The sequence below is a fragment of the Microcaecilia unicolor genome, chromosome 9 (genome assembly GCF_901765095.1).
Source record: "Microcaecilia unicolor chromosome 9, aMicUni1.1, whole genome shotgun sequence".
NCBI lineage: Eukaryota > Metazoa > Chordata > Amphibia > Gymnophiona > Siphonopidae > Microcaecilia > Microcaecilia unicolor.
The window spans coordinates 47,032,812-47,055,630 of record NC_044039.1 but is presented as its reverse complement, the minus strand read 5'-3'; the positions used below and the strand labels follow the sequence as shown (position 1 = coordinate 47,055,630).

The window sequence follows — 22,819 nt, the reverse complement described above, 5'->3', positions numbered from 1 at the left end:
GAGATTTGCTACTCTTCAATTTGTAGAACTGCCCCATTACATCCTCCACGTTTATAGAGAATTCATTCAGTTTCTCTGATTCGTCAGCTTCAAATACCATTTCTGGCACCGGTATCTCTCCCAAATCTTCCTTGGTGAAGACCGAAGCAAAGAATTCATTTAATCTCTCCGCTATAGCTTTGTCTTCCCTGATCTCCCTTTTACCCCTCGGTCATCTAGCGGTCCAACCGATTCTTTTGCCGGCTTCCTGCTTTTAATATACCTAAAAAAAATTTTTACTATGTTTTTGCCTCCAACACAATCTTTTTTTCGAAGTCCCTTTTAGTCTTCCTTATCAGCGCTTTGCGTTTGACTTGACATTCCTTATGCTGTTTCTTATTATTTTCAGTCGGTTCCTTCTTCCATTTTCTGAAGGATTTTATTTTAGATCTAATAACTTCCTTCACTTCACTTTTTAACCACGCCGGCTGTCATTTGGTCTCCACATATTTTCATAAATATATGTGAATTTACACCTGCAATACAGGGTTTCATATAGTAGAATTAGTTAGGATATTTTGGTAATTGAAATCACCCATTATTATTGTGTTGTCCGGTTTTGTTTGCGTCCCTAATTTCCTTTTACATTTCTGCATCCGACTGTTCATCCTGGCCAGGCAGATGGTAGTACACTCCTATCACTATCCGTTTCCCCTTGGAATTTCAATCCATAGTGATTCCAAGATGTGTTTTGTTTCCTGCAGAATTTTCAATCTATTTGATTCAAGGCTCTCCTTAATATACAATGCTACCCCTCAACCAATTCGATCCACCCTATCACTATGATATAATTTGTACCCCGGTATGGCAGTGTCCCACTGGTTATCCTCCTTCCACCAGGTCTCAGAGATGCCTATTATATCTAATTTTTCATTTAGTGCAATATATTATAACTCTCCCATCTTATTTCTTAGGCTCCTGGCATTCGCATATAGACATTTCAAACTATGTTTGTTGTTCCTACTTACATCATGCTCAGTACTTGACAGTATTAATTTGCAATCTTTTGTCTGATTTTTATTTTTATTTAAGAACACCTGATCTACTATGGCCTCTTTTGCAACCTCGCTATCAGGATACCCTATCTTCACTGTTTTGGTGATATCTATGAAAGATACCTTATCCCGAACAATGCGCTTTTGAGCGACTGTCGGCCTTCCCCCCAGTTTCTAGTTTAAAAGCTGCTCTATTTCCTTTTTAAATGCTGATACCAGCAGCTTGGTCCCATCCTGGTTAAGGTGGAACCTATCCTTTCGGAATAGGCTCCCCCTTCCCCAGAATGTTGCCCAGTTCCTAACAAATCTAAAACCCTCCTCCCTGCACCATCGTTTCATCCACACATTGGTGAGATGATATATAAATAGCTAAAAATAGAAGCATTAGTTATGTCACTAAGAAACTATTTAAGGTCAATGTTCGAAAGCCTTTACAGAATACTAGCTTAGTGTGGATCTCATAACTTTGGGCATGCCCAGAGCCGGCATTAGGGTATGGCAAACAGCGCAATTGCCCTGGGCCCCCATATCATATGGAGCCACATACCTGCCTCAAGCTAAAGGAGACATAGACTGAAGGCCAGCTTTTGGGCTGCCTCCCAGGTTTCTGCCTTGGGGCCCTGAATATCTAACACCAGCCCTGGGCATGGCACTTATACCTGCAGAAAGCTGGTGTAAATGCTGGTGTGCAACTGTTGGAAGTTGGATGGGTAAATGATCCTTATTCTATAACACTGTGCCTAATTTCTGAAAATGCCCCTCACCTGCGACCACACTCCTTTTGAGTTGCATGAAGTTTGGTGCACATTTTATAGGATATTCTATGACGTATTGTGTTGACATTTTAAGTAGTATACCATGCCATACTTTGTATTGTTTTTGAATATTTTTACTGCTGTAATTGCCTACTGCTCATGTTTTGATCTATTCTTACTGTACAATGCCTTGAGTGAATTCCTTCAAAAAGGTGGTAAATAAATTGAGCCTGCAAAAAGGTGGGAAAATGTGGGATACAAATGCAATAAATAAATAAATAAATATAGAATAGGGCGCAGTTGAGTGTCAATTAATTATTGATTGTTAACAGCTCGTTAACTATTTCATTTGCGTCTGTATCTGAGATCCGCACCAAATTTGGGTGATCTATATAGAATCCATGGGTAAGTATATAAAAAAGAGGGAGACATAAAACAGGAGGCACAGACCCAGATAGCTGTGAAGAGTTATAGCACCAGGATCTCAGTGCTAGCTCTGATTCAGCTGGATGTCCAAAAGGAGCAAATGGAAATGTGAGTTTGTGTGTCGTCCCCTCTTGAGCACTCTCTCAATATGCAGGGCGCTCACTAGTCCGTTTTCAAATCACTTGCTCACTTTTGGAAAAACTTTGATGTGTGGATTCTCTGAATGGGGAAAGAGATCCCTCTCTCCAGGCCCTGAGCAAAGGCGCACTTCCAAGATTTCACACAGACCCACAGATTATGTTCCAAACAGCAAATGATAGTGTGGAAATTAATGTAACCACAAAATAATGGTTCATTCAATTTCTCCTGTAACACAGTTCATAATTACGCTCTTTAAACTTCAACTCTGTTAACCACAGTGCTGACAGGTTCTTTCTTGTGCCTTGAGGCCTTGACAGACCTTCAGGGCCTTTCTACAAGTACACATACACTAGAATCTTGATGGCAATTTTCATTAGGCACTTATTTTTGAAGCATATGGACATCCCAAAATGCCAAAACAGACGTCCATGCGCTTGAATCGTCCAAATCCCAATTTTGCAATGGCAAGATTTGGACGTCCGACACTGCTGTATGTTCAAATAGCAAGGGGGGAGGGGGTGTTGTGGGAGTGTTTTGGGAAGGACTAGGGAGGGCCCAAAATCAGGACAACCAAAGGTAAGGAAACGTCCAAGTCTAAAAGTTAGACCTGTTTTAATCACATGTAGGATACAAAAAGGTGCTCTGATTGCGAGCTGGCCACTTGAGGGATTAAGGCATGATACCTCCTTCAACCCCCAGTGGTTGCTGAACCCTCCCTCTTCCCTGAAAGTGAAACTGGAAAGGAATACCAAACTCTGTGGCAGCTTCAGGTATTACAAGCATTCTGAACAATGAATCATACAGATCTGAAGAGTAGCTTAGTGTTTAGTACAGTGGGTTATAAACCAATGGATTCAGGTTCAAGACCCACTTTAAATCTTTTTTTTTAATTTTTATTTTTTAATGCAGAAAAATTCTTACTGTACCAAATATATAAGACGTCTGCAAGCCTGAAGGCTATGGAAGTTGTATACATTCAGGCACAGTAGGTATTTTTCTGTTTCTGGAGAGTTCTGGGTCTCTTTGTTTAAGTCCACTACACTAACCATTAAGGTGTGTGTACAAATTGGCCATGTGACCAAATTAGCACGCACAACTTAAGGCGCCATATACTGTACAGTATATATATATATATATATATATATATATATATATATCAGTTCACACATAGACATGACATTCTTTTTAATGGTGGTTGCAGAACCAAACGAAAAATTGTTGCAGAAACAAATAGGGTTCTATAATGATGTGAAATTGTGAACAACATCAATGTCTATCTTTAAAATAAATCGGTACTACAGAACATTCCCGTATGTCTGGCATTCTTTTTAAGGCGGTTACAGAAACAAATGAAAAATTGTTGCAGAAACAATTAAGGTTAAATAATGATGTAGAGCTGTAATGGACAACGGTGTCTATCTTTTAACAGTATATTGAAAACTAGGATTTTTCACGTGAAATGCCCACAGGTAAACTGCATATAAATGGTGAGAAACTGTATTTGAACGTACTCATTATTTAGTAGATGATGTTGAAATGGAGCTGTTGCGTCTTATGCCTCAATACGGAGTAATGCTGTGCAGGAAAAATGGCGCCTTTAAAATGGAATCAGAACAAGCAATTCACTGTAATGTTTAAGGCAACTAACTGCTTTCATTTGAGATATTTCTGTTATATGTTACTTAAAACGGAATGTCTTCTGTACTGTTCTGCATTCTTTTTATTGTGTATTGTATTTAAACGCAAAGCAAGATAAAAACCACTGTGTGTTCTCTATAGCCGCCTACACTTGTGCTCAGGTGAACGTTGGAAGTTAAAAAACGTCCACATCTTGCCCCCTTTTTTTTTTAAAAAAAGGTTTGCATTATCTTGAGGTTCTTTCTAGAGTTCAGTCTACCCCAGCGGCTGTGTAAACTAAGCATTTGCTTGAAAATAGGGGACTCAAACCTTACCTCTTCGGAGTGCTTCTAATCTCGAGAATAAACCCGGATTCAAAAGTGTAAGCCGAGTAGATGTTTGTACATTCTACTTAAAAGGCGCTAAATGTGACGGTGCCAGTGATGTCATGGCTATATAAAAATGTGATTTGATGATAAAGAAGCATTGCTTCGTTTGTACTTTAAAAATATCCAACCTGAGTTTATGGGAAGTAAAGTTCTAATCTTCCCAGATATCTCTCGTTGGACACAACAAAGGAGGAAGAAATTTTTGGAATTAAAACAGAGAACTCTGGCGATTAAAGCTTCCTACCAGTTAAGATTCCCCTGCAAATGTTTAGTTTTCTTTGAAAATAATAGATATATATTCTATGAGCCAGAACAATTATGTGCCTTTCTAGATACGCATGAGATCAAGAATGATTGACCGATAGAAATGTATGCTGGATAATTTAAATATAGGACTACCACCTACATATATTTCCTTTCTATAATATAATACTGAACTTCACTTCCATGGATAAAACCTTGGTTCTCTTTATTTGTGGACTATTTGAATTCCAATATTTTTCCTTTTCTGTTATATGTTCCTATTATGTTGTATATCTACTTAATATTGGATTATCCATCAAAGATTTATATCTTTGTATAAATGAAAATTAATAAAGAAATTTAAAAAAAAATGTGATTTGATAAAGTGTTTGAAAACTGAAAGAAGTGAGAAAAAACTGAAAAAGGGGGGGGGGAGACTAATGAACCATCATGAGAGAAACAAATTGTTAAAGAACTTCTTGTTAAAAAATAAAAAATAATAAAATATGAGGCATAACCAGAAGTGATGTTTTTGTTGTTTATAATAAATATTCATGAAGTGAATGTTGGTGATGAGGGTGCATGTGTGTGAGGAATGGCAAACAGTGAAAACCATTCTACTTGTGTGCAATCTGAATATGCTAGTGTCTTTGAAATAGTATACTGAAAGTGAGGGTGCATGGATGTAAAAGGATGGATAGCGATGACCTAATTGGCATGTGTAAAAATAGAATGTGTATATTGTGATCTCACATGCCATCTGAGCACATAAATATAATGTTAAAGGATTGTACTGAAATCCGGTTGCAAAAAAAAATTTTTGAATGTAAAGTACGGTTAAAGGAGATCTAAAGACAATGAAATTGCGTGTTGGTCAGCAGATTGCTGATACGTGAGACAGAATGAATTTAAAGAAACTCATCCTGATTTAAGATCCTAGTCTAAAAAATGGTTTGTTTATAGTGTAATTAAATGGAATGACATCGCCGTGCAGCAGCGTATGGTATGACTAAAGCACACTCCATTATTAAAAGCTTATCCAGGAAGTAAAAAAAATAGATGAATACAGACGATATATTTCACAAAAAATGATATATGATATGATTGATAAAATATAGTGAGTAATGTATTGGAAAAATTAAAAGATAATAAAAAATAAAGTATACAAAAATATATAAAAAATTATAAAATATGATTGATGAAATCTTAAAACATGATTATATAGGTAATTTAAATTAAATGTATTGGAATTGTGGGTGTATCATAAACCTACTTGTGTTGTGGATAATTGTAATTCTCAAGAATTAAATTTTAAATATAAATATATTTAAACCAGTTCTTGAATGATAACAATGGAGGGCAAAAAAACAACAAAATATATTTACATATATGAAAACCCCAATTGTTTCTTGGCGCTTCTGTAACTAATAGAAGCCATGATCTGCATGTATATACTGTGAACTTACCACCCCCATTTTTGTAGCAAAGATAAGGGAATCGCCAAACATTTCCCAGACCAATAATCTCTCCAGCAACTGAGAGAACAAACTCCACTTTGTTGTTCCACTGTCCTCTTTCTTCCAGCTTCTCTTCAGTTTCATCCCCTTTCTCATTCTTTAGATATTCAGGTTGCAAAACTCCATCGGACTCCTCCAAATGCATTTTATTGTCCATTTCACTGTAAGCAGGAAATAATAAAAAAAGAAACTACTGTCAAGTGAGATCACCAGTGAAGTAGACTGCAACACTTCAGGATCGTTTATCGTTTATTTATTTACTAGACCGTCACTTATTACAAAGGTAAATCAGAACGGTTTACAATATAAGATAACATTAAGACAATAAGTAGACATACTCTGAAATCCATTTATGATAAAAAAAAGCACTGCAAAAAAACCAACACACACACAGATTTCACAGGCTATAGTCATAAAAACATTGCAAAGAGGAGCTGTGGCTGCCCCAAATCAGCCCCGCCACCGAGACCCTGAAGCAGCAGCGCGAAACGCTGGCCATTGTCGGCTCGGGATTAGAGGGCAAAGAAAGCGTGCCAGAGCACTTGATTTGGCAATGAGATCCTTAGACCAGTACTGACTTTAAAGATAAGTGTTGGTACCCATGCTAAGTGCATAGCATTATTCAAACAATATTGTAAGCACATCAAAGTTCAAGAAAAGATCCAGAATATGTAAATGACAGGAAGTTGTCAGCAATTTTTGCAGGTTTTTTTGTAGCATTGAATCTTAGTTGCCAATTTCTGGACCATTCTTTAAGCTTTGCTAGATCACTCCTCATGATATTCACACCCTCTGGAGTGTCTACTCTATTACAGAGTTTGGTATCATCTGCAAAGAGACAACCAGACAGTCCTTCCACAGTATCACAAAGATGTTAAAAAGAGCTGGCTCAAGAACTGATCCCTGCGGTACACCACTGATAACATCCTTTTCCTAGGAGCAAATTCCATTTGCCACTACTTTCTGTCTCCTTCCACTTAACCAGGTTTTAACCCAGTCAGTCACTTTTGGGCCCATATCAAGGGCACTCAGTTTATTTATCAGTCACCTAAATGGAATCATGTCAAAGGTTTTGCTAAAATCCAAGTACACCACATCTAGCGCTCCTCTCATATCCATCTGTTTGGTCACCCAGTCAAAGAAAATCAATCAGATTTGTCTGACATGACCTGCCTCTATTGAAACCATGTTGCCTTGGGTCTTGCAGTCTATTTGATTCTAGAAACCTCACAGTCCTCTGCTTTAGAAGTGTTGCCATTAGTTTATCCCACCACTGAGGTCAGACTAACAGGCGTAGCCTAGTGGTTAGTGCAGCAGACTTTGATCCTGGGGAACTGAGTTCAATTCCCACTGCATCTCCTTGTGACTGTGGGCAAGTCACTTAACCCTCCATTGCCCCAGGTACAAAATAAGTACCTGTATATATGTAAACCGCTTTGAATGTAGTTGCAAAATACCACAGAAAGGCGGTATATCAAGTCCCATTTCCCTTTCCCTACCTCCTCATTACTTCCACTCTTGTGCAGAAGGGCCACATCTGCTGTCCTCCAGGACCACTTCAGACTAAGGAAGCTGGAAAAGGTCAGACAATGGAGCTGCAAGAATTTCTCCAAGTTCCTTAAATACCCTAAGATGTATCCCATCAGGACCCATCATTTTGTCTATTTTTAATTTAGCTAGCTCCTCATAAACACAGTCTTCTGAGAACTGGTCCTGATCTACCACACATCCATCCTCCATTAGCATCAGCTTTCTGTGGTCCTACCCCCTAGCCTTTAATCCATGAACATAGAACAGAGGTAATTGTTAAGCAGTTCAGCTTTATGCTTATCAGCTTCTACATATTCCTCCCCTTCACCCTTGAGCCTCACAATGCCATTTTGGCACTTCATCCTATTGTTTACATGTCTAAAAAAAATGTCTTGTCCCCCAATTTTACCATATTGGCTATCATTTCTTTCATTTTCATCTTTGCTTTCCTGATAGCTTTTCCAGCTTCTCTTAGCTTCTCAAGGTATTTTTGTCTGTTTTCCTCTTTCTATGATGTCTTATAATTTATGAAGGCTAACCTTTTTTTCCCCTTACCTTTTCAGCTACTACATTTGAAATCCAAAGCGGCCTTCTATTCTTCTTATTTTTATGTACTTTTCTAACATAAAGTTTTGTTGCCTTTAAAATTGTTCCTTTCAGTTTTGCCCACTGCTGTTCTACTTCCTGCAGCTGTTCCCATCCAACTATTCCTCCATCTTGACAAAGTTATTTCTTTTGAAGTCTAGAACCTTCAATCTTGATTAAGCCCTCTCTTCCTGTTCAGCAGCACTGTAACAGAAATCCTTAGGTCAAGGGAAAGGAAGGAGGTGGGATTTGATATACCATCTTACTGTGGTTACAATCAAAGCGGTTTACATATTATACTACATATTATAGACAGGTAGCTATTTTGTACTTGGGGCAATAGAGGGTTAAGTGATTTGCCCAGAGTCACAAGGAGCTGCACTGAGAATCAAACCTAGTTACCCTGGTTCTCAGCCTGCTGCTCTAACCAGCAAGGTACAGATAATGTATATTGTCTGTATCAGCAATATCTAATGGTTGGCAGCTCAACAGCAAACTAAGGGCTGAAGCCTGATGTCCATTTGGCAACCTACCAAAAATGTTGAAATTATTTTATGGTTGCCTGGAGGAGTAGCCTAATGGTTAGTGCAGTGGCCTGAGAACCAGGGAAGTCAAGATTCAAATCCTATTGCTGTTCCTTGATGTCTTGGACATATCATTTAACTCTCCACTGCCTGAGGTACAAAACTTAAACTGTAAGCACTCCAGGGACAGGAAAATACCTCTGTAGTTGAATGTAACTTGCCCTGCGTTACCACTGAGAAAAGTGTGATCTAAATTCAAATCCAAAATCCAGTACTAGCCATTTTGTGAAGTAATGCAAAACACTACAAATGTCACTCAGGACCTACAGAGCAATTCTACTATACCATAATAGCAGTAACTTTCACGAGTCACACAAGGACAAGACAGTACCAGAAACAATGCACTGGCACTAGTACATCAATAAACCTACTGGAAAATGAAACAAGCCAGATTAGTACAAATCGATCCTACACAGTCAATGGTAGCAAAATAAATACACCTCTTTTACACCCACCCACCTGGTGTTTCTTTGTTGTAAAGCTGTTATAGGGAACTGAAAGCAAGTAGCAGTATAGCTTTAAAACTTGTTGACTGGGCTCTGATTGGCCTGGAGTTTGAAATTACCCAGCAGTTGTTCCTGGTTGTTGCTTCAGTTTCAGCCTGGGAGAAGAGAGAGAGTTCTTTGCTGAAGCCATGTAAAAAAACAGTTATATTTGATAACTGGTGGACAGCTGTATATGTCCTGATATCCCCAGGTACTTTCTAGGAAGAATGCAAATGTTTAGTTAGCTTTCTAATTCATCCATTTTTCAGTTACTGTTTGCTATTTGCACATTTTTTTTTGTCCACTGTTCCAAGTTCTGAGAACAAACATATTTGTTTGTTCTTTCTGCCTGTCTGGACTGATAAAGAATACTGCTGGTTTGTGTGTTGGGTCTGTGAGTGCTTCTGGGAACTGTGGGACCACTGGGAGTGTGGCTTCAGTAACCTAGAAATCACTGGGGATAATTTGAGAGCGGGAGACTCTCCCAGAGGCAGTTGGGACCCAGTTGGTGGGAGAAGGGTGCTAGTGTACAGTATGAGAGGCAGGTGCAGGTGGATCTGAGCTGTGCTGGGGATAGACCTAAGTGGCCGTGGGGTAACCCCAGGTGGGTGGCTAGGCGTTTCGTGACAGACATTTGTTCTTCTTTTTTTGTGGCAGTGGTGGGATTGTCAGGCTCAGTGTGTGGCGTGAGGGTCACCATCCACTAAGTGGTTCAGAGTCTTTTTTACCTGTAACTGCCAGACACAGAGCACAGTGAACAAGTGCAGCAGTAACAGGGTACCTTTCCTGTTAATGTTTTTTGAGGTAGTGTTAGGAGATTAGCAGCGTGCTGATGTAAACTGGTAGCAGCCCTCAGACACTGGAGATGCCTAACCTAACACAAGAGCGACTGGATGGCCTCAGTGAGGAGGAGACACAGGACCAGCCTGCATAGATTTCTCCTGGGGGGAGAGCAGACCCCTTGTGGGCAGAGGCCCGTGAGTTGGCAGGGCCAGATGCCACACCAGCTGAGATCTGGCAGATCTACATACTAGAGTGACAGCGGCTAGACCAGCTGTAGGACTGGGAAGAGCAGCTGCGGCGAGAGGAACAGCAGTTGCGGCAAGAGGAAAGGGAAGACCAACAGCGGCAAGAAGAGCAGGAATTCCAGCTGCAGAAACTGAAGCTAGAGATGGAAATGGCTCATATCCAAAGCTCCTGCCCAATCCCTGCACCAAGGTCAGAAGCAGGATCCACAGCCCAGATTGGGCCCAACTTGTTTTTGCAGTATGATGATACCAGAGGTGACACTGATGGATATCTAACTGCCTTTGAAAAAATTTGCCACCTCAATGAGATTCCTCAGAAAGACTGGGTGCACTATCTATCTGGGAGCAAAGCTCACTGGTAGAGCACTTGAGGCATTTCAAGGACTATCCATGGAGGTGTGCTCCCAGTTTGAGGAGGTGTGCAAAGCTTTGTTGAACCATTATGCCATTACACCTGAGACCTACAGACTAAAGTTCGAACTTTGCAAAAGAGGGCAGATGATACTCACAGCGAGTTTGTGATTCAGCTAAGATACCAGCATCAGCAGTGGTTCAGTGGTGTGAGGTTAAAACCCTGGAGGACTGCCAAAACCTGATGGTCCTGGAGCAGTTTCTGCAGCGTTGTCATCCAGAGGTGAGGAAAAATGTTCAAGATCATCAGCCCCATACTCCAGAGAAGGCAGCTGAATTGACTGACATCTTTATGACTAACCATCCCTGGTTGGCAAAGAGAAGCCGTCCTTATCCTTAGCAACTGGGATCTAAGGGCAGTGAGGGCCCTAAGCCAAATATTCCTGCAACCTCAGAGACTGTCAGCAAATGCTCCAGTTTTCCCCCCAAACCTAAAGACTTTAGGTATGAATGTCCTTGTTTCCAGTGTGAGCGTACAGGACATTTAAAAGCAGATTGCCCAGATCATCCCAAATCTGCATTAAAGAGCATTCCAGTTTCTGCACCTATGCTGGCGGTTTTCATGGGTGGCTCCTGTGCCATGAAGGAGGCCCACACAGTTGTTGCAAAACAAAAAGTTACTGGCCATTCATCATGCATGGAAGCAGATAGATTTCCACAACACTCCAGTAGCTGTGAACCAGACCCAGGTGGCTGGGTTGTGGATACTGGCTCTAGCATGACTTTGTTACAACTAGAGCTAGTGCTGGAAGATGCTATTCTGCTTGGGCACACTGCAGAGATAGTGCTATCCAATGGATTCAGACAGATTGTACCCATTGCCCGAGTATTCCTGGATTGGGGTACTAAGCCTGGATACAGAGTAGGCCTAATGAAAAACATGCCGGTACCAATGCTGTGTGGGACCAAAATGGGTCCAATGAACATTATCCTTGATTTCGGAGCCAGGATTTCTGCTATGGTGACCCGTAGGCCACCTGCTGGGTCACCATAGCAGGCCACTGCCCTGCTGGGTGGCCCAACAAGCAGAAGCAGCCAAGATCACCTCTCCAGTTCCAGATCCTGAGCCAGGCCAGGTGGGACTAGCTGACCAAGCGAAAGAAGGAGGAGCTCCAGTGCGTCCAGCAGCACAAGTTCCTGAGGTGACTGAGTATGGAACAGCCTGACTTAACTGACAAACCTATTGATCAAACTGATGACCCTGATTTGTCAGAGTCACCAGCAGAGACCCTTCCAGATATGGATATTGATGTAGGACAGAGGCATGCTTTTCAGGAAGCACAGCACTCTGACCCTGACCTGGAAGCCCTGAGGCAAAGGGCTGGTCAGCCAACCAATGAGACTGGTAAAGATTGTTTCCTATGGAAAGGGGGCTTGTTGTACAGAGAGACTGATCCTGCTGATCCTAATAGGCCCTGGACAGCAGGCAAGCAGCTTATAGTGCCCAGGGCATACAAAGAACAACTTCTACAGATTGCACATGACATTCCACTAGCTGGACATCAGGGGGTGACACACACATGCACTAGATTGACAAAGAACTTCTATTGGCCGGGAGTATCTCGAGCCATAGCTGATTATTGTAGAACCTGTGATGTGTGCCAAAGAGTGGGAAAGACCCAAGATCACCCCCGAGCTTCCCTGAAACCTTTATCCATTACCAGTGAGCCCTTTGAGAGAATAGCTGTGGATATAGTGGGGCCTCTAGCTGTCCCTAGCCAGACTGGGAAAAGATATATATTGACAGTGGTGGACTTTGCTACCAGATATCCTGAAGCAGTAGCCTTATCCTCCATAGAATCAGAGAAAATTGCCACTGCCCTGCTAGAAATATTTTCTCCGGTAGGATATCCATGAGAAATATTCTCAGACCAACGGACACAGTTTATGACTGGGCTGATCCAAAATCTGTGGGCACACTGTGGAGTGAAATCTGTTCGTACTACACCATATCACCCTGAAACTAATGGGTTGGTGGAGAGATTTAATGCTACATTAAAGCACATGTTAAAGACTTTTGTAGAAATAGGAGACCGAGACTGGGAAAAATACTTACACTACCTACTGTTTACATACAGAGATGTACCTCAGGAGTCTACAGGGTTCTCCCCATTTGAGTTTCTTTATGGCTGGAGGGGGAGAGGGCCCCTTGACCTAATAAGAGAACATTGTGAGGGGAAAGTGGATACCTCTGACACCCCTGTATTTGAACATGTAGTTAATATGCGGTAGAGATTAGAAGAATTTGTGAGCTTTGTCAGAGATAAATTGCAGGCAGCCCAGACTAAGTAAAAGACCTGGTATGATCGTAAGGCCCGAAATAGAGAGTTTATGTGGGCCAGCAAGTACCTGTTTTAGTCCCAGTTCATCAGAATAAACTTCAAGCTAATTGGGTGGGACCTTACAAGGTCATAAGGTGCCTGAATGATACAAACTATGTTATATCTATGGACTCTCAAGACAGAAAGCAGCGTACTTTTCATTTAAATAAGTTAAAGGCCTATGCAAATTGCACAGCAATGGTGCTAGTGGTGTGCAGCCTGCCAGAAGAGTGTCAGGATAGTGAACTCATACCTGACCTCATAGCAGAGACATTATCAGAGGGATCTGACTCTGAAGCGAGACAATCTAAATGTACAGATTGTGAAAACACGTTCAGTCAAAAAGGGGAACTAGAACAACAGGAAACATGTATAAAAGAGACACAATTTACAAGCTCCGAGTATGAGAAAGATTTCAGTATGAAAATGGAGCTAATGCAGCACCTGAAAGATAGTAAACAAATTGGGACTATGTACATGTGAAAAGCTGTAACTATAAAGTAAACATTACAGAATATAAAAAAAACATTGATAATAGAATATCTTCATGTCCTGGTTATAACAGTAGCTTCGACCAGGAAGAAAGCTCCACAAAAAATGTAAAATTTCACCCAGGAGAGAGACCCGTTTCACGTATGGAGTGTAAGAAAAGTTTCAGTTGCCGGAAATTGTTTTCAAAGAAGCATAGAATCGCTTCAGGGAAGAAACCAATTCTTGAGGCCCATATGTACAGTGGTGGAAATAAGTATTTGATCCCTTGCTGATTTTGTAAGTTTGCCCACTGACAAAGACATGAGCAGCCTATAATTGAAGGGTAGGTTATTGGTAACAGTGAGAGATAGCACATCACAAATTAAATCCGGAAATTCACATTGTGGAAAGTATATGAATTTATTTGCATTCTGCAGAGGGAAATAAGTATTTAATCCCTCTGGCAAACAAGACCTAATACTTGGTGGCAAAACCCTTGTTGGCAAGCACAGCGGTCAGACGTCTTCTGTAGTTGATGATGAGGTTTGCACACATGTCAGGAGGAATTTTGGTCCACTCCTCTTTGCAGATCATCTCTAAATCATTAAGAGTTCTGGGCTGTCGCTTGGCAACTCGCAGCTTCAGCTCCCTCCATAAGTTTTCAATGGGATTAAGGTCTGGTGACTGGCTAGGCCACTCCATGACCCTAATGTGCTTCTTCCTGAGCCACTCCTTTGTTGCCTTGGCTGTATGTTTTGGGTCATTGTCGTGCTGGAAGACCCAGCCACGACCCATTTTTAAGGCCCTGGCGGAGGGAAGGAGGTTGTCACTCAGAATTGTACGGTACATGGCCCCATCCATTCTCCCATTGATGCGGTGAAGTAGTCCTGTGCCCTTAGCAGAGAAACACCCCCAAAACATAACATTTCCACCTCCATGCTTGACAGTGGGGACGGTGTTCTTTGGGTCATAGGCAGCATTTCTCTTCCTCCAAACACGGCGAGTTGAGTTCATGCCAAAGAGCTCAATTTTTGTCTCATCTGACCACAGCACCTTCTCCCAATCACTCTCGGCATCATCCAGGTGTTCACTGGCAAACTTCAGACGGGCCGTCACATGTGCCTTCCGGAGCAGGGGGACCTTGCGGGCACTGCAGGATTGCAATCCGTTATGTCGTAATGTGTTACCAATGGTTTTCGTGGTGACAGTGGTCCCAGCTGCCTTGAGATCATTGACAAGTTCCCCCCTTGTAGTTGTAGGCTGATTTCTAACCTTCCTCATGATCAAGGATACCCCACGAGGTGAGATTTTGCGTGGAGCCCCAGATCTTTGTCGATTGACAGTCATTTTGTACTTCTTCCATTTTCTTACTATGGCACCAACAGTTGTCTCCTTCTCGCCCAGCGTCTTACTGATGGTTTTGTAGCCCATTCCAGCCTTGTGCAGGTGTATGATCTTGTCCCTGACATCCTTAGACAGCTCCTTGCTCTTGGCCATTTTGTAGAGGTTAGAGTCTGACTGATTCACTGAGTGTGTGGACAGGTGTCTTTCATACAGGTGACCATTGTCGACAGCTGTCTGTCATGCAGGTAACGAGTTGATTTGGAGCATCTACCTGGTCTGTAGGGGCCAGATCTCTTACTGGTTGGTGGGGGATCAAATACTTATTTCCCTCTGCAGAATGCAAATAAATTCATATACTTTCCACAATGTGATTTTCCGGATTTAATTTGTGATGTGCTATCTCTCACTGTTACCAATAACCTACCCTTCAATTATGGGCTGCTCATGTCTTTGTCAGTGGGCAAACTTACAAAATCAGCAAGGGATCAAATACTTATTTCCACCACTGTATTTAGTAAGTAGTCACTCTTGCAACCTTCACATTCAGCGCCTAGTAATCACCTTATGATTCAGGCTTCTTTTTTTCTTTTTTTCTTTTTTTGAGCACTTATTTCACTTCGTTCAATCAGAATATATCACTTCCAAGTTTAATATTGTCCAAATTCATGCACTATCACTATTCATCAGCTTCTCGTTTCATCTAAATTCTCTTTCTTAGCCCTTTGGTTTTGGTTTTTTTTTAATAGTGCCATTTAGTGGAACACATATATAAGACTCCTTTTGTAATTTAAGAATTCTGAATTTTCAGTGGTAAGTTCTGAACAACATTTTTTACAATTACTATTTTCTTTGGAATACATTGGCAGCAGAATTTCATATAGCACATTGTTCTCTTTAAATTGACCTATGGCCTTTGTTTGTATTTTGATGCTTATATTCTGAAATTTACTGTATATTTTTATTACTATTATTTTTCATTGTTTACATGTCTTCTTGTTTTATTTACATCATATCTGTTTTGTAAGATTTGTTTGTTACGTTTTCTGGAATTTAACTAATATGTAATCATAATAATAACAATGTTTATATTTTTAATATCTTTTAATCATTAGTTTGTCTAATGTTTTATATTTTGAATATTATTATTTTAAATGTTTATGTCATTTATATGTATGTTATTACTTTTTCAGACCCGTGATGCAGGCGCTTGGTTACCGAAACACAGACTGTGTCAGGTCTTGTCAATAAAGTACTTTTTTTGGTCCTGTTTCTGGAGGTCGACATGTGCTTTTTTTGCATTGTTCAAAGTTTTACATAGGCAATCATTTTCAAATGCTCCAGGTCAGAGCCATGAGTCACACTCCAGCTGCAACAGAGGAATAAAGCAATTTGCTGAAGTTCAAAAGATTCTATGTTGGTAACCTGGGATGTGCTTCAGAAAATCAACACTAGTTACAAATTAAACATTATAAGGGCCCTTTTGCAAAATTGTGTTAAGGATAAATCACGTCTTGGTTTATATTCGAGTCTTCCCTCCTCCACCATGGTGTTCCACATTTCTCCCTTTGCCTTTCTCTCCCGGATCAGCTGACGCTGACACAAAAAGCATTGCAGTTAGCTGGTGCGGGGCCTTGAGCATCTGCGCATGTTCAAGGCTTGTCAGCTCCCATCCCTTCCTGTTTTGGAGGGAGCAGGAGTTGGCAGGTCTTGTGTAGGAGAGGGGGGTAAGGGGAGAAAAGCTGGACACCATAGGGAAAGGGGGAAGAGGAGAAATGCAGAACACTATGGGCGAGATGGGGAGGAATGAAATGCTGGAATATAAATCCACAGTTTATATTCGTTAACAGTACCTTCCTCCCCCCCCCCCCCTTTTTTTTAGGGGGAAAAATGTTCTCGGTTTATATTTTGAGTACATAAGGTAATAAACTGGGTTTGCTTTCCTCCTCTTTCCCACACACAGCAATCCAGATGTCACAACAGGGGCCTTAAATCCCTTCCACTCACCACAGACCTAACTACAGACAATAAGCTTACATCAATAACAGATGAGTTATATATGGAACCATCATGATAATTCTGGTCTCTTTCCTTTGAATCCTCCCTTCCCATATTATACAACAGTGTCTACTGCATTGCGCCAAGGAAGTACGGATATGTACTGGCCAAAAAACCTTTGTTTTTTGGGGAGGGAGGGGGAATTTTTGATCTTTGGATTTTTCTTGATTTGCTTCAAACATCCAGTTTAATAAAACTTTTGAATGCATGCAATTTGACAACATGCTTTCATTCATAGGTTAATGCATGTTAAATCACTATTGTGGGCACTAAAAGTTTTAAAGAACGATAACAAACCAAGTGTGCATTAAAGATTGCACATTCCTACTAAGAAATATCCCTAATGTGCCAATAGTTAGTCTTTGTTGTCAAGGTGAATAAGAATCACTCAGTACTTCTGAACCCCTATTGTCTATGTACTGTGCTTGCACACATCATTTACCCAAAACAAGCAAGCCCCATGTGTAGACAGAGCTCAGAAGCAAAGGCCCAACTGAATTAGAGAAGGAGCACTGCTATAACAATGAAAGGACACTAAGCAAAGAAGTTAAGCAATGTACTTTTATTTGGTGTATCCTGTGAGAACATGTCACTTCCAAGTCTGTAACTTGTGTAGCTCTACTAAGTTCTGCTCAATAGGGATGTGCACTAATTATTGTGCCCCTCAGCCCTCAAAGGCAACCCTCTCACCCCCGTGGACACACATATGGCCTGATGGTTTAGTGGGTGCTTGGGCAGAAGTAATCCCCAGTTGCTCTTGCCCTTCTGGCACCATTCTTAAAACTGGCAACTTAGTAGTAGTTTTCTGTTAGTACCACTAAGGGTCATGTTTCCGTAGCTGAGGTTATTTTACCATCAATTTAGGCTCATAATGTAACTTGCGGTGTGTACCCAGTGTTCACCGCATGTCACATTCCCCCTAATTCTATAAAAGTTGGCAAAAATTGCATGTGCAAATTTGGTATGTGCCCAATTTGCATGTGCAATTTAATCAAATAACAAGCTTTTTAACAAGCAATTATTGGCACTAATTGAAATCAATTAACATATACGCAGGTAAATTTAGGCATGTGATCTGCACCTAAATTTTACGTGCGTCCCAGAAAAGGAGGTGCAGAAATGAGAGGGTCATGGGCGTTTTGGGGTGGAACATGGGCATGGATTGCAGTTAGGCATGCAATTATATAATAAGGGGGTTCATCATGTAAATTTAGGCAGGGCATTTGTACCACATTTTTGTTGGTGCAAATGTCCCGCCTAAATTTACATGTGACCAGTGGTGTGCTGGAGCCGGCTCGCAAGAGCCGGTTCTTAAATTTTTTAACATCTTGCGAGCCGGTTGCTCTGCAGGACGAGCTGGCTCCAGTAAACGAGGTAAGCATGGCAGAAGGGCGCCACAAGCCATGCTTACCCCGTTTACCTCACCTCCAGGGGTGTGTCCTTCTAACTCCTCCCTTGCTTCACCATCCAGGGGCATGTCCTGCTTCATCTGATTTCTTCTGCCCCCCCCCCCCCCCCCCGCCCAGGGGTGTATCTTTCTAACTCCTTCCTTATTTCACTGCCCAGGGGCGTGTCCTGCTTCATCTGTTTTCTGCCCCTGCCCAGGGGCGTATCCTCCTAACTCCTTCCTTGCTTCACCACCCAGGGGCGTGTCCTGCCAGCTCTGTTTTCTTCTGCCTCCACTCAGGGGCATATCCTCCTAACTCCTTCCTTGCTTCACTGCCTAGGAGCGAGTCCTGCTAGCTCTGTTTTCTTCTGCCCCTGCCCAGGGGCATATCCTCCTAACTCCTTCCTTGCTTCACCGACCAGGGCCATGTCCTGAGAGCTAAGGTTTCTAGTATAGCTGGAGGCGGAGGGAGAGACTGAAGCATTAAATCATACTCTCACTTCCCATCCTGTACTGCTCACGCGGGGCTGGTAGACAAAATTTTGAGGCAACGTCTATTAGATTGTAAGCTCTTTGAGCAGGGACTGTCTCTCTTTGTTAAATTGTACAGCGCTGCGTAACCCTAGTAGCGCTCTAGAAATGTTAAGTAGTAGTAGTAGTAGTAGTTTCGCATTCTCCCCCCGATAAGTCCCTCCCTTCCTTCCTTACCGACTTCGATGCCTGGCTCTCCGTTTTTCTTGAACCCTCATCTCCGTCCCTCATTCTTGGGGACTTTAACATACACGCTGATGACCCATCTGACTCCTACGCTTCTCAGTTCCTCACTGACATCCTCCTTCAACCTCCAGCTGAGCTCCACCACCCCTACTCACAAAACTGGCCATTGTCTTGACCTCGTCCTCTCCTCTACCTGCTCACCCTCCAATTTCTGCACCTCTGCTCGTCCTCTATCAGATCATCACCTGATCACCTTCACACTTCATCACCTTCCCCCTCAGTCCCACCCAACACTAACCACTACTTTCAGGAATCTCCAGACTATCGACCCTCCCACCTTATCCTCGTGTATCTCTAATCTCCTCCCTTCCATCATGTCCTTGGAGTCTGTCGACAAGGCTGTCTCTGCTTACAATGCCACTCTCTCCACTGCTCTGGACACACTTGCACCATCCATCTCCCGTCCCACAAGGCGTACTAATCCCCAGCCCTGGCTGACCCCTTGCATCCGATACCTTCGCTCCTGCGCTTGATCTGCCAAACGCCTCTGGAGGAAATCTCACACCCATACCGACTTCATTCATTACAAATTCATGCTATCCTCCTTCCAGTCCTCCCTATTCCTTGCCAAACAGGACTATTACACCCAATTGACTAATTCTCTCGGCTCCAACCCTCGTCGTCTCTTCGCCACCCTTAACTCCCTCTTCAAAGTGCCCTCTGCTCCCATCCCCCCTCATTCTCTCCTCAATCACTAGCTGACTACTTCCGTGGCAAGGTGCAGAAGATCAACCTTGAATTCACTACCAAGCCACCTCCTCCTCTTCACCCTTTAACCCACTCCCTCAACCAACCAACCCAGGCCTCCTTCTCCTCTTTTCCTGATATCACCGAGGAGGAAACCGCCCACCTTCTTTCCTCCTCGAAATGCACCACCTGTTCCTCTGATCCCATCCTCACCAACTTACTAAACACCATCTCTCCTACTGTCACCCCCCCCCCCCATCTGTCATATCCTCAACCTCTCTCTCTCCACTGCAACTGTCCCTGACACCTTCAAGCATGCTGTAGTCACACCACTTCTCAAAAAACCATCACTAGACCCTACCTGTCCTTCCAACTACCGCCCCATCTCCCTCCTACCCTTCATCTCCAAGATACTTGAGCGTGCCGTTCACAGCCATTGCCTTGATTTTCTCTCCTCTCATGCCATCCTTGATCCTCTTCAATCCGGCTTTCGCCCTCTACACTCAACAGAAACGGCACTATCTAAAGTCTGTAATGACCTGTTCCTTGCCAAATCCAAAGGTCATTACTCCATCCTCATCCTCCTTGACCTATCCGCCGCTTTTGACACTGTCAATCACAATTTACTTCTTGCCACACTGTCCTCATTTGGATTCCAGGGCTCTGTCCTCTCCTGGTTCTCCTCTTATCTCTCCCTCCGCACCTTTACATTCTCATGGATCTTCCTCTACCCCATCCCGCTCTCTGTTGGAGTTCCTCAGGGATCTGTCCTTGGAGCCCTTCTTTTTTCAATCTACACCTCTTCCCTGGGTTCGCTGATCTCATCCCATGGTTTCCAATATCATCTTTATGCTGACGATACCCAGCTTTACCTCTCCACACCGGACATCACTGCAGAAACCCAGGCCAAAGTATCGGCCTGCCTATCTGACATTGCTGCCTGGATGTCCAACCGCCACCTGAAACTGAACATGGCTAAGACCGAGCTTATTGTCTTTCCACCCAAACCCACTTCTCCGCTCCCTCCTCTCTCTATCTCTGTTGATAACACCCTCATCCTCTCCGTCTCATCTGCCCACAACCTCGGAGTCATCTTCGACTCCTCCCTCTCCTTCTCTGCACATATCCAGCAGATAGCCAAGACCTGTCGCTTCTTTCTCTATAACATCAGCAAAATTCGTCCTTTCCTCTCTGAGCATACCACTCGAACACTCGTCCACTCTCTCATTACCTCTCGCCTTGACTACTGCAACCTACTCCTCACTGGCCTCCCACTTAGCCATCTATCCCCCCTTCAATCCGTTCAGAACTCTGCTGCACGTCTTATCTTCCATCAGGACCGATATGCCCATATCACCCCTCTCCTCAAGTCACTTCACTGGCTTCCGATCAGGTACTGCATACAGTTCAAGCTTCTCCTACTTACCTACAAATGCACTCGGTCTGCAGTCCCTCATTAACTCTCTACCCTCATCTCCCCTTACGTTCCTACCCGTAACCTCCGCTCACAGGACAAATCCCTCCTCTCAGTACCCTTCTCCACCACCGCCAACTCCAGGCTCCACCCTTTCTGCCTCGCCTCACCCTATGCGTGGAATAAACTCCCTGAGCCCATATGCCAAGCCCCCTCGCTGCCCATCTTCAAATCCTTACTCAAAACCCACCTCTTCAATGTCGCCTTCGGCACATAACCATTATATCTCCATTCAGGATATCTAGACTGCCCCAACTTGACATTCCGTCCTTTAGATTGTAAGCTCCTTTGAGCAGGGACTATCCTTCTTTGTTAAACTGTACAGCGCTGCGTAACCCTAGTAGCGCTTTAGAAATGTTAAGTAGTAGTAGTAGTGAGGCAACGTTTCGCATTCTCTCTTTTGATCTTAGAGTCCGTGTGTGGGTTGGATTTTCTCCTGCTTTTAAAGTACAGGTTTGTTCTGGACAATAATGGAACAACTATGAGGCCCTGATCAGATGAGTTTACCGTGTGATTGAATTGTGTGTTTCAAAGTAGCTCTAGTGGAGGGTGATATTAACTTCCCAATCCAAGGGGGGTGGATAGGACTGTTGTTAGGTATGGGGTTTTAGTAGTGGGAGTGTGTGGTGGTTGTGGTGGGTGTAGACTGAGGAGGCAATTAAGTTACCCAAAAGATGAGAAAACAGATCTCTCTAGTTTTTTTCTGTCGCATCAGCCACCAGTAGTCAAATTTTATTAAAGTATATCTTCTGAGATATTCTCTGTATTTCCTTGTGCACTGGCACTGTGTATCATTCCCTCAGAGTCCTGCCTTCTGACGTAATTTCCTCTTTCCGCGAGGGTGGGACTCTGAGGGAATGAACTCAAAGGGAAGGCTAGAGACGGGCAGGGCTTTCAATAATGCGGCTGCTTCGACAGAGGTAATCAGGGGAGCGAAGAGAATCGCTGGGTATGGGTGGATAGAGGGAGGCAGGGGAGAGAAGAGAGTTGCTGGACATGGGAGGATAGAGGGGAGGGCAGGGGGGAGAGGAGGGTTGCTGGACATAGGTGGATGGAGGGGAGAGCAGGGTTGCTGGACATGGATGGAAAAGAGGGAAGGGAGAGAGAAGAAATGCTGGACATGGATGGAGGGGAGGGAAGAGTGAGGAAGGAGATGAGATGAGGGAAAAGGAAGAGAGGAGAAAAACTGCACATGGATGAAGAAAATAGGCAGAAGCTGGATCCACTGGACAGTCAAGTCTGCGGAGGACCCAGCTTTTACTTACGGATGTAGGGCAAGAAATGAAGAAGAAAGGCGAAAAGTAAAGAAATAAATGAAAAGGAAGCCCTGGAAACGGAGTTAAGAGGACAGATAGCACCAGAATCGGATACTGGGCCAGCATGATCAGAAAAACAAAGTCACCAGACAACAAAGGTAGAAAAAAATCATTTTATTTTCATTATAATGTTTGGAATATGTCCACTTTGAAAATCAGGTGCTCAACATTAAAAGTTTATATTTATTTACTTATTTATGGCATTTTATCCCACATTAAACATAAATTAGATTGGAACCTGG

At 42.7% G+C, this 22,819-nt stretch overlaps 1 protein-coding gene across 2 annotated transcripts in view; it reads right to left on the bottom strand.

Moving 5' to 3' along the window:
- Positions 1 to 22,819, bottom strand: part of LOC115477153 (sodium- and chloride-dependent betaine transporter-like) — a 165,342-nt gene that overhangs the window by 132,665 nt on the left and 9,858 nt on the right. Inside the window, exons 1-2 of one of the 2 annotated variants that reach the window (XM_030213791.1) lie at positions 9,281 to 9,304; positions 6,072 to 6,283 (exon numbers count right to left, since the gene is read on the bottom strand). In XM_030213791.1, coding sequence (XP_030069651.1) covers positions 6,072 to 6,279 — 208 coding nt within the window. In that variant the 5' untranslated portion in view covers positions 6,280 to 6,283; positions 9,281 to 9,304. Of the gene's footprint in view, positions 1 to 6,071; positions 6,284 to 9,280; positions 9,305 to 22,819 lie in introns of those variants that run through there. The other variant, XM_030213790.1, reaches the window with a different exon arrangement.